This window comes from Hippichthys cyanospilos, chromosome 6 (assembly GCF_059441005.1).
Source record: "Hippichthys cyanospilos isolate Australia breed blue-spotted pipefish chromosome 6, RoL_Hcya_1.0, whole genome shotgun sequence".
NCBI lineage: Eukaryota > Metazoa > Chordata > Actinopteri > Syngnathiformes > Syngnathidae > Hippichthys > Hippichthys cyanospilos.
The window spans coordinates 5,447,586-5,460,830 of record NC_142374.1 but is presented as its reverse complement, the minus strand read 5'-3'; the positions used below and the strand labels follow the sequence as shown (position 1 = coordinate 5,460,830).

At 37.8% G+C, this 13,245-nt stretch overlaps 1 protein-coding gene across 1 annotated transcript in view; it reads left to right on the top strand.

The window, feature by feature from the left end:
- The window catches only part of nrn1la (neuritin 1-like a), a 69,096-nt gene that overhangs the window by 38,062 nt on the left and 17,789 nt on the right, over positions 1–13,245 (top strand). Inside the window, exon 2 of the mRNA XM_088417425.1 lies at positions 7,347–7,497. Within this exon, the coding sequence (XP_088273551.1) occupies positions 7,347–7,497 (151 nt within the window). The remainder of the gene's footprint in view (positions 1–7,346; positions 7,498–13,245) is intronic.

Here is a 13,245-nt window from a genome sequence, read left to right as displayed (position 1 = left end):
CTTTACCGTTCCGCCATTTTGAAACAAGTGAGGCCGATCAATAGCAGACCAGTATTAGATCAGCATTGTAGTGACACGTTGCATGGAGGCAGTTAGGCAACAGAACAGAAAATAAGTTCAATTACCTAAAAACGCCTGCAGATGGAGACAAAACAACACAAATACAGCCAAGTCCCTAGGGTCATGACAGTGGTTTTTGTCACAAAGCGGGGAAGATATCATAAAGACGGGACGAAAAAAGTATTCCACATTGCAACATGAAAAAAAAACGTAAGACAGGGACGCTGTAACCCGGGGGTCCACTGTATATATATCCACAGAAAAATACTCAACTTAGTGTCCTCTTTTGGGATACTATTAGAGATATGTTCACAAAAAAATAAAAATAAATTTAAAAAAAAACTTGCTAGGTAATGTGAGGTGACATGAGACAAGTTGGGTTAAACCATTCTAGTACGGGGAGAATTTGGATTATTATTATCATGAAATCGGATAACCTAATGAAAATTTTAAAAATGCTATATGAACGTATATATTCCTGAAAGATTTAATGAATTCAATCATTATTATTTAAAGGATTGTCTTCATGTTTGTTAGTTTTATTTATAATCTTGACTGCCCCTTGGAGTTCCATCAAGTGCCCCCATTTGAGAACCACTGATCTAGACTAGGTTTACAAAAAAAGGCTTACAAAAATAAACTCGCCTTTCCTTTATGTTGGCACCTATATTATGCCTCGCTGAATAAAAATAAAAACGTTCAGACTACAAATAAAAGCATAAATATTGAATAAAAAAAAAAATAAAGCAATAATATTGCTACTGCAGGGTCACATTCACCACCAGCAAAGACATTTATGTTAAAATGTTAGTTTCTACATTTTTGGTTGGATCAGCTTTTATTGGAATCCATTGTCACATATGTTTATAAATGCTGCTAAAATAGTTTTGACTATTTACTTTGAGTGCCTTAATTTCACAGATAAGCACACAATTTTTCATTATGCGTTATGGTTCAGGCCACCATGCACATCGAGTTGGATGGACGAAGGGCTTTTTCTATCATGGGGTTTTTAACTGGGGCTGAGGGGTATGTGAAGTCATATCAGGGAATATGAGATTTTCTGCAGGTACGAGTAAACATACTTGAATCCAATTGCTGTTTTATGGCCCTGACAGAAAAGTACATTAAAAAAAAAAAGAGCGAACTAATTAGAAGATTTGCTTAATTGTGTTATTGTGACTCTCTGACAAAACATATACAGTGCCTTCATTTTGGGAAGATTTATACGAATGTGAAATGTCAGAACTAAAATGAGCCAGAAAAAAACCCTGCAGATTTTACAAGATCAACGACTGGAGTTCCTGAATAAAATACACGTAGGGATACCACTACAAATGTTGTTCCAAGGTTTGATAATTTAGAGGAGGGGACATAACTCTGTTTTAAGTATGGGTTTTTTTCATCCCAAAATTCTTTGTTCTATCACATTAATACAATCGATCACAGCTGCTTTGTGTGTGCGTGTGTATGTGTGTGTGGGGGGGCATTTTCAGGATTCAAACTGCAATATGACATTTTCTTGGATTAAGAAAATAGATTTATTTTTCCCATCTAACATTTGTCTTTCCGATTCCTGATATTATAGCACACCGAATTCTGCAGCGAGATCAATGTTTGCTGACGCCATTACACTCTTACAATACACAAAGCAATTGAGTAGAAAAGTAATTTACCACACAGCTCATCTGTCTCAGAGAAAATTTCCAATACAACTTCACCTTTATCTTAAATCCCATAATGCTCTCTTGGTGAAAACAATCAAGCCATATGATTCTTCTAGCTTTCCTACTACCTGGTCTTAGTTACGATATCAAATATTAACAGAAGAAAACAAGCTAAATTTGATCAGCAGTCATGTAATTGCTCTGCTTACATGCTTACTTTGCCGCCAATGTTTTGCTACATTTGTTGGTATTTGTTAATATCCATCTCTTCACCTAGAGATGGACATTTCTTCCATTTTAGCTTGCAGATCTATTTAGATATATTTCTCTGGATTTGAAATGAATAAAAACAAAGCAACTCAGATCTCAATGTATTTACAATAATATCGATAATATTATAAACTACTTGGAAAAACAGAGAAAGTGGCAACTTGACTTTCAGTAGTTCTTAGTTGTAGCGTTGAATGCCTCGTTCAAGGGAAACAAAAGCTAATAAATTAGCTCACAGCATCATGTTCATTTCCAAATATTGATACATATGGACTACTGACTGTATAGTGTAATCAGCGGGGATGAATTCCCAATGTATTGTTTCTGGCTTTAATCCAGCATGTGGGTTTGCTAAAAAATCAGCCAATAAAGTACCTTCCAGTTAGAGCCAGGTGTTTTATCATCTTCTCATTATAACTACATTTTCAAATTGTACTGTTTATGCCAGGCCGTTATGTGTAGCACTGGCGCAACACTGAAATTGTCAGTAAAAGTTTCAATAATTTCAGACCAGACCACTCAGCTTGGAAATGCCCAATGACCAATCACAAAAAAAAAAAGAACAAAACGGCGCAGAACAGGAAACTACAAAGGAATGTATTGAATCATGTAGCAATGTAACACAATGTAGCAATGGGAAAAAGTAGTGGAGGTTGGACAGAAAGAAGCATTTTCATTCTAAAAAAGATGACTACAGATGCATGATGTGCTTTGAGAGTGCTGATGGCAAAGGCCAGAATGAGTTTCGTATTGTCTTGTAGATTAAGGTTTAAGTTTCTCTTTATTCATCTGTTTTAGGAAAAATCTGTATTCCAGTTTACAGGCTATTGTAAATGAACATTACATTTGCATAAAAACAATATTTCCGAGCCCCTAACCTTAACCATCACAAAAGATTGCCCAACCGTAACCCTTGTTCTAACTACAACCAAAATCCAATTCAAACTTATGCTCTCAAGTAAGTTTTGAATTGAATTTTAATTGAAGGATTCTGACCTTATTAGTGCAGGTAAGTAATTAGTGAGTGAAGACGGCGTTTAGTTCTTACTTTTGTTTTGCAAAGTGCGCTCTCAGACACAGTTGAATCATGTTGAATGTGGGTGGTGAAACTCAATGGCAAAGGGAAGAAGGAGGGAGTAATGGAAATGAGGCCATCACGGGAGTCAACTATTGATTGATATAGCTCTGAGTATAATGCATATCGCATCATCCCACCTATCATGGCAGACAATCAACAGCTTGGCTCCGGACAGAAAAAAAAAAAGTGATTTGAATTTGAAGGAACAATTTTCCCCTCAATACCTGATCGTTCTGGCTTTGTTCTGTTCAAAGTGTTCTGCTCCTTACGTGATGAATTTAAAAGCTCTGAACTAGCCTGGAAATTTCAATCCAATGGTTGAAAGAGGTGACGAATTCTGTTCGACCACAGACTTCAGTATTAATAGTGAAGTCTACGGCCTGACTTTACTATTGGTTGATTTTTAGCATCACTCGCTGCAGCGTCACTCGCTGCAGTACACAATCAACACAGTTACTAGTAAATCTTTCAGATATGTAGCAGTGGTTTGTTTACAAACTAAACCTGTAAATGTGTTCCGTGCCATAATAAAAACCAAAACGGAGAAACAGAAACTGTCAAGATGACATAGTGGTGTAGTCTTATGCAAATGTCAAACACAATTGAAAGAAATTATTAAAAATCTTACAGCATCACTCTCAAAATTGAGATGATAACATTTGTAAAAGCTTTTGTTTTGTAAATTTGTAAAAACAGTTTTCCTTTTGTATTAAGGCCTTTAAGGGACAATGTATAAGATTTAGACTGTATTTCATTACGGACAGTAGAAGGTGTTGCATTTACCTTTGTCCCTAGCTATACCAGACATGGTGACCGCCGTAGGAGTGCCACCCCCATGTAATATCATTTAATGATAACTAGACCTACAATTATATTTAAAACACAATGTTGGTCGTTAAGAACACATTTGTTTGCAACTTTTTGAAATGTATAATCATTTTATGTATTCCTTTTTAATGAAAAACATTCTAAATCTTACACATTGTCCCTTTGAAAAACTGAAGGGATCAGATCAGTGACGCTAATAATCTTTTCAGGAACTGAGCAACACTGCTTATAATCAATAGTTTCCAGAGGGTTTAAAAACTGAAGTAAATGGCGGAAGGAACTGGTTAATTAAATATTAATTAGTGTCTCTCTGTTCTGTTGATGCAGCGGATGACCCAATTAGCATCTCCTGTTCACCTGCCTGCATCAAACTGTGCAAATACTGACATACGTGTAGCCTACTTGTCATGATAAGACTGTTTTGGACTAGTCACACACACCAGGAGTGGCATTCTTGTTGTTCTGGAAACCAGTCATGACGCAATCTACAAAAGCTAGAAAAAATATCATAAAAACAACTTTTAACCTCTAAAGAACTAAATAGAGACAAACTAACGGCACTTAGGTAACCGACTGGTAGAAACAAACGACCGAGCTGACCCGAACAGGTGGACAGATAAACCTAATGAGACTGTAAGAAAAGAGAAATGGAATATAAATGACAAAACTAAATCTAATCAAAATCAAATCAACAAAAAGACAAATTACGACAATTTCTGTACATTTATAAAAAAAGGAATTATTATTATTATTATTATTATTATTATTATTATTATTATTATTACAGTGACGAGACTATGGATTTGATTCTGGTTCCAGCCTTCCTGTGTGAAGTTTTCATGTTCTCGCCGTACATGTGTGGGTCTTCTCCAGGTACTCGGGTTTCCTTCCACACTTCCGGAAACATGCAGGCGAGGTATATTGAATACTCTAATTAAGAGATGGGCAGATTGTCAGCACCAACGGTTTTGTCGACTAATGATGAGTGATGGAAACGCTTAATAAAAACGACGTGATATAACCTTGCATTTTTGACATTTCCACAGACTATCTTCAACATGGATGTAAAGGGCCACTTTGTCTGGTTTGGAGACATTAGGTCCCTTGGTTGAGGGCACCTTATTCAGGGACATTGTGGGGATGTGGTGAGTGGTATTTGGGCCCTGCTGCTCAAAACTCTCCTACCTCCTTCCGTTTCCCATGCTCTTTGGTACAACTGAATCTGGGAACCTGCTGTCGAAAACGGCACAGTTAACAACTAGGCCAAAAGTTTTTGCGCATCAGCTCCATTACGATGCGATTGTGTCTCATGAGCTCATACCAGTTGAACGACTTTTATGTAGATATTAGGCTGCGTGATATCCATCAGACGGAGTTTTTAATTGATATCCCTCTACATTCTTTTACCTCGGCTTTCTGTGGGCACATTTCAGATTTTTTAAATCAACAGGCTGCTAGTCATTGGTGTGTGTGGCCTGTCAGAAGACATGAGCTTCCAGATGAAGGAGTTACAAGATGAATTGTGACATGAATAAACATGTTCTCAGTACCTCTTCAGCAGCCTTACACATGAGGTGATGGCACAAGGTTGATATAATTGTCACATTTAATTGAATGTTTGAGTATATTCTTTGATAGTTTTATTTCACCGCTGTGAATAAAGAAGTGTTTGTTTAATACATCAACATTCTTTCTTTCTGTCAGAGCTTGCACTTGACTTGAGCACTTCTCATTTGTTTTGCATATATGACAAGTACTTGGCGACGTGCGTTTGTTACCTGAAGGGCTTTTATGATTTTAATGAAAGGAAGACAAAATAATGTGAATTGATCTTTTTTGTTACCTTAGACTCAATTTATCACAATTCTTCAGAGACCATGCAGGCCAACACTCAAAAGCCAAAAAATCTTAATCAAAGAATCTTTTTGTCCCAGAAGAGAGTTGACCCTCTGCATGAAATCCTATTCAGCTGTGCCAATGGGACACACAAATTAATTGCACGGGTCTGAAAACAGCGAGTGGTTTGCACGTCCACCTCATAGTACTCAAGTTGGGGGCCGGACTCTTGATTCCAGCATTCCGGTTTGGAGTTTGCATCAAGGCATTCCAGCTACCCCAAAATAGTTGCGAGACTCCTTGGTTTGGACTGGGTATTCGTGTGAAAGCAGTGCGTGCACTTTAAAGCCGTTTCAGAGAGAGGCTTTTAAAGCTGACAGTTGCCACAGTCACCGGCCACTGTGACAATTCACACTGACGGATAACAACACGAAGATTGGTACGGCTACTTCACGAAGTTTGTACAGCGAGATTTACAAGACTACAAGCCACACGCAAATTAACAGCTGGTCAGATGACAACATCTTTGTCCTGTCCTTTTAATGTTAAGTTGCATTATGTCAGCATCAGCAGGGAGCTATTTCAGAAACAAAGCTTATTTGAGCAGTAACTTGTCTAGCGGGGATCCTCACACCCAGGAGAAAATAGATATCAGCAAGTATAAATTGTTTTAATTGTTTCCGTTTCAAACTGCGCATACAGTAGATTTCAGTAGTTTTGGTAAATAAAAAGAAAAAAGTAGTAGAGAATAAAATGAACATATGACTGGATCGTCAACTTCATTAACATAAAAGGATCAAAGAGTTTAGAATGACGTACATTGTGAGAGATAAGTAAAGTTATGTACTGATGATATGCTGCACATACATTCGGCAATGCACTTTTTCGATTTTTATGCTTCATTTTTAAGTGGGAGATTGTGTGTCAAATGATAAGCAACAAAATTCACCAATTACAGAACTACTGTAAATAATTAAGCAAATGCATTAACGTTTAAACAGTTCAATGGGTTTCTGGGTAGAGTAAATCAATCCAAATAAATCAAGCTGTTAAACATGTTCATGTCACGTCTAGGCATGGAGAGTGGATGTGTGGGAGGAGGGGGACCCAAAAATGTAGCAAACTGAGAGGAACTGAGTTCAAAAAAATGCAGTAAAATTGCAACAACGAGGTAGACAGTGAGGTGAATACGTAAATGAGCTGACAAACAACTGGAACAAAACTGGGGCTTAAATAGAAGCGCACAAATTAGGGAAACACGCCACGGCTGAATGGGAACAAGAGGCAGGGTAAACCGATTGGATGAAACAAAGGGGCGGGGACAGGTGGACAACAGGTGGAAGTAATCCTACTAAATAGACCAACCCAAGGAAAACAGAACATGAACCCAAACAGAAGGAAACAGAAATCCTACAAAACAGAAATCCGAAAGCTCACGACAGCAACAAAAATACAATTACAACTTTACTTCAATATGTATGATAAGGACCATTACAAAAACATGCAACAAAAATGAACTCATTGTTGTACTATAATGTTGCTATGTACTTCATTTGTAAATATCGTGGTTATAATGACTTGTGTATTTGTATGACATGTATTTCCAGTGCTGAGCCCCTGCTCTGTTGCCGCTTTTTCAACAAGAAGGTGTCACTCCATATACAAGGGCTTTGCCCGGTGTCTCATGGCTCTTGGTGACAGTCTGACGGACACATCACACAAGGATGAAGACACACATGAGATACACTCAATCTGCAGGTAAGTTTATTCACTTAGGGTCGCACTGTCACTGGCAAGCGAGAGAACAAATGTATTGCTACCCAACACGAAACCTTTGAAAAAATCCTTTCCTTAAAAACATATGAGGTAAAAACACTCACTTTGACTCCACTGCAAACCTGTTAAAAGGGAAAAAAACCCACTTGTACAAGATCAGATGTGATAGGTCGCAAGATGTTCAGGTGTGCACATAGATGCTGCTATGTCAACGAATAACATGACTTGTGGTCATCTCAATCGATTGTTTATTCACTGATTACAGTTTAAATTTATTTGTGCTGCAGGACGACAAATCCAAGATCCTTAAATTCAATGCCACACCATTCATAGAGGAAGGAGACGTGTCCTTCACTGAGTCTGAGGTTGCTGAAGTAATCAAAAAAAGCCTCGGTGTTAGGGGCCCAAGGGTGGGCTAGATTCACTTTAACTACCTCAAAGTTGGCAAAGCACGTGGGCGGTCTCCCATTTAAGAAGGATGACTGGAGGCGCTTCACAATCCTCAGCCATCTATTTCAGAGACCTTGAGAGGAAACTGTAAAAGGAACGAATTTGCTATTCTATCATCAGGTGCATCGTCGTTTGTCCAACTGGTCCACATGTGCTGTGTACACAAGGAGAACATATTCCACTTCGAATGTTGTGAAGTCCTGTTGTGGTTTTCTATCAGAATAACACACTGCCACAATCACAACATCGCACTTTGATCGTCAGAAAATGGTGGGTTGCATATTCTGTATTAGGCCAAGGTCTGCCTCAAATGGAGGATGTGTATCAGACTTTGTGAGAGAAAGAAGTGGCAGATTGACAGAATACCATTTCTCTTTTTAGCACATGATCACTAATTGCCGTGATTTTCAACCTTTTTGAATAACGTACCATATGTTTTTTTTTTTTAATGTGAGTATCATTTAATCATCATGAAGCATTTTTTTTTAATTAAAAAAAAAGACTTCCAACATAGTGATGTGCTACACATGTCTGATCTATAAGTCAGTGGTATAGATCACCGTCAGGGCCAGCAAGGGCTTCTCTGCTGTCCTGACGTAACCTGACGTGATTATCATAATTATAATAAAAGTCAATGTCATTTTAAAAGTGCTGGGTAACTTAAATATACAGTAAAACCCCTCTACAATTAAACCTGCATGTCCCAAAATACCCCTCAGAGTGAGAAAATTCCATACATTGCAGCCTTTCCGTCTTTCTTCCTTCCCCATCCCATGAAATTACCCCTGTTGCATAATCTGAAATGTTTTTTTCTGCCACTTTATAGTTGGTGCGGCTTAAAACATGTCTTCAGTGGTTGATTCATTACATTTTAGATCCTCTCAAAATTAATTTGTATTGGTCCATAAAAAATAATCAAAATAAGGTGTCATCTTTTGGATCATACAAGAATTTGTTACCAAAAATAAATAACATAATTATAAATAAATATTTGTCCACAAAAATAATCAACATAAAATGTCAGACCTGTTCTTAAAAAGAAATAATTATAAATCATAAATATTGGTCCACATAAAACTGTTCAACTTAAAGTGTCCTCTTTTGGGATCATAGTAGAGATGTGTTCACAAAAATAAATTATTAACATGACAGGTAACGAGAGCTGGCACGTTTTGTGCGGTCGAACCATTCTAGTATGGGGAGAATCTGGTCTGTTGAAATAATGAAATTGAATAACCTACTTAAAATACAATTTGTTTTATGAACTTTACTCAATTTTACTCAAACATTGAATGAAATATTTATTTTTATGGGATTTTTGTATGTTTGTTTTATATAAAATAAAAAGAGTATGCCCCCGGAGTTCCTTCAAGTACCCCCAAGGGTACCCGTACCCCCATTTAAGAACCACTGGCTTAGAGCACAGGTGTCAAAATCATTTTTATCGTAGACTCTGTCAGAGGGCCATTGTGACTGAAGTAAATTGTACACATTTTGTACAATTTATTATAGAATATTTAACTTTATTTCGTAATAATATTTGACTGTAATTATGTGCGTGGCTCAACGTTGAGTGGTTAGCATGTCCGCCTCACGGTTAATCCTTTCACTCTCGTTGAGACAATGCGTCCCACAGCATTTCAAAAAAATCACATTAGGTAGGACAAGCTTAAGACAGTAGTCTTATTGACCCCCTGTCTCCTTCTCGCCCTTGGGAACAGATATCTGTCAGACCGTGGTGCCAAGAGGTCTCACCAACTTATTTGAACATAAAAGGCATCCCTCTTTTTTCACATTTAATGAAGACAGGAAAAGCCCCGCAACAAGTGACTTCCATGAGTAGGATTTTTTTGCAGGGAAAAGATTCGTCCGACATCAGCTGTATCATGCAATAATAAAATAATTTGTCAATCAACATGGCTTAGCCAAGGAAATCTTCGTTTCCATCACCTATCTGCCTTGCATGGCGGTGGCTCTGGAGCACTTTACAATGAAAAATACACTACATTATCATTTCCCCCTGTCAGACCAACCACACCTTGACTAACCTGACCCAATCTACATAATAACGTTAAATTAATATACCGAGATGCAATCTTGGCCCTGCTGCAATCTCGATATTTACGCCTCTGCTTTTGATTGTGCAGCATATGTGCTAGCCACATATGCCACCACCTTCTGCCAATTATCAATTATTTTTATTACAACGTTATTTGTCGACCACAGCTGTAGTACTTTGAATAAGATATTCCATCAGCAAGTTAATCCCCTTCGATGGTCACCACATAGGGACTTTTCATTTAATTATAGTCTTTTAATTCATTCGGCTAATTTTGACTTGTGCGGCCATAAAAATGTCTTTGCCAGTGTATCTTTTTTATTTGCAATCAATGCCGTAAATGTTGCTCTTATTGAGCTGTTAATATTTTGTTATGGGCTTCAACAGCAAACTCTCATAACACTAAACTGGATATTTTGCATGGTGGCTACCTGAATGTGTTTTTTTGTTCCTAGTTAGGGTTTATAGTTCAGCTATTGTGCTTCAGTACGCAATGGTACTTGTTACAGCCTACCACTATAACTCCATGGAAAAAGGTGCTGTGCTCCTGGAGAATACTTTGCCTTCACCTTTAAGACTTTATATTGTGATGTGTATTTGACGAGCACGCAACACAAAAGATATGATTCAGTTTTACTGTCAACAGACATGAAATGATGCTGCACTAAGGCATTTTTTTCATGGAAGTTTTCATGTATGGGGAGGAAGCCATCAGGGAAAAACACACACACACACACACACACACACACACAGGACATGCAAATGCCAGACAGAAGAAAAGCAGAACTGGTGAGTCTGAGGCAGATGTGTGTCAGGTTCACCTTTTTGACATCTGTGAGACACAATAAACAAAGGAGAAAAGGCATTTTTTTTCTTTCTCATGCATGAGGAGAACAAAGAAGGCCTGCTAAATACAATTCCACTGTGATCTGAAACATCCTCTCCGCACCGTAGGTACAAAAGTCATTGCTACTCTTAAGGATTGAGGAAAACATTTGGCATCAATGTAAACAATTGGTTTACAATGATGAGGAATGCAGTTTGGAGTCCAGACAGTTGTTTTTGTCGCAAAGTGGGGGGAAAATACCGTAAAGAGGGGACGAAAAAACTTAGTATTCCACATCGCAACATGAAAAAAACGTAAGCCATGGACGCTGTAACCCGGGGGTTCACTGTATATCACTTACTTCCTTTTGTTTATCTGTGCATGTATCGATCATTGAATGCAAGCACTTGCAAAACATTTTTCAGAAAATATAAAACTAACTGGCAAAATATAACTTGTGAACTCACATACAGTAGTAAATGCATTGCCAGAACCACTCAGCTCATATTTAGTCTACAATTGCCATCACTCTTTGACACAGGAGCAGGCAGTGGTTCTGGTAATAGTATGCTGCAAAAAAGATTGTGAAAATAAAAAGGAAAAAACTCATTTGAATTGGCTCATCAGTTGAATAGCTAACACAATTTAGGAACAAAAGAGGGGGGCTGGCAAAATCCATACGGATTACAAAAACTGGGACCGTCCCGGTTGACAGCTGGTCATCCTAAAATATCCCAAAATAATGTTAATAACAAGAATGCATAGTTGCAATCCAAGCAGGTATCTTCTGCTTGCTTGCAAGTTGTTAATATTGTCTCGTTCCCTAGGGTATCAATAACAGTCAGTACACAAGTGACGTAATGATCCTGTTGAAACACCCACATGCAGAGTTGTTGAGCAAACCAAATCTGCTGTGGATATTACTTTTAACCAGCAACCATTGAGATATGGGTTGGCTCACAAGAGGGCACGATTAGTGGCAGCCAACATCCATCCATTTCAGGATCACAAGAAGCTGGACCCTATACCAGTTAAGTTTGTGTGAAAGGCAGACTACATCTATGAGTGGTCAATGGGCACAGAATAGAGAGAGACAAGCATTTACACTGTCACCGAGGGAGAAATTAACCCAAGCTGCCTGCATGGAAGTCAGGCCAGTGTGCCACTTTACCATCACTTCACCATCTGTGGCTGCCAGCCAATGAAAACAAGCAATTAAGAAATTTAGACCCATAAGTCCACACAGTAGGAGTATCATCCGAATGAAAGTGTACATTTGGTTAACTACATCTAATTATCTAAATGTCTGTTCACTTTGTAAATAAAGCAAATGTATGGATGCTTCTACGTCGTTATCGTAATTGGAAAAACATTCGAACAATGTGATCTGTTAACAGCAAAGCAAGAGAGTTTTTGTCGCTAAATTACTTTGTTCTCATGTACTGTGTCTTTCTTATTTCACAATACAAAATTCAGAATCAAGCGAAAGGCCATTAAACCACAGAGAAGTAATTGGGCATCTCACAAATTGGTGCATGTGAGCCGGCTAAGGAAGTGTAAGTGCCGTTTTTCTTTTTACTTTATTATGCAGTTCTATAAAGTATACACCTTGAAAAACAGAAATCGAAAGACCATCTTTCATGGCTAACAGTTATTTCTTTTAGCAGCATAGTCCCACTTCTATTGCCCCTTTTAACCTCTTTTTGTTTGCACTGTTTTAAGATGAACCTCTCTCATCCCTGTTGTGTCTCCTTTCAGTTACCGCTGCAGTCCTCCATATCCTGTACCTATTCGTCATCCCTCGCACTCACTCTGTCATCTCTATTCACTGTTCTATTTATACATACCTCTTTTATCCATCTTTTCCATCTCTATTATTTTCTCGTGAACACAAGCCATAGACTAAGGTAAAGATCTTCAGGATGTCTTGAAAAAAGATCACTGATTTAAGTGCAGTGTTACTGTCAAATGAAATTGTACGGTACAAAAGCTAAAAGCAGCAAATGGAATAAACTCAGTGGATGGCACTGTACACAGTTAAACTGTCTGTAGTGTAAAGCTGACTGTTTAACAGAAGGGACTAGGAGAAGCACTCCTTGCGCAATACATAATGTAGGAGGGGTTTACACCCAAGCACACTTAATCTGGCAGGAAAGGCATTCATTTTCTCAAGGTAACTCGTCATACGTGTATTTTTTTTTCATTTGAAACTAATTCTACTACGCTGTTTTTTAAATAGTGCAATGAAACAAATCTCAATTATTTTCATATTACAGTAAAACTCCTCTACAACGAAACATGCATGTGCCAAAATAAAAAAAAAACAATGTGGAAAAAAAATCCATGCATTGAAGCCTTTCTTACTTACAACCTCACACAACAAACATACGTTGCA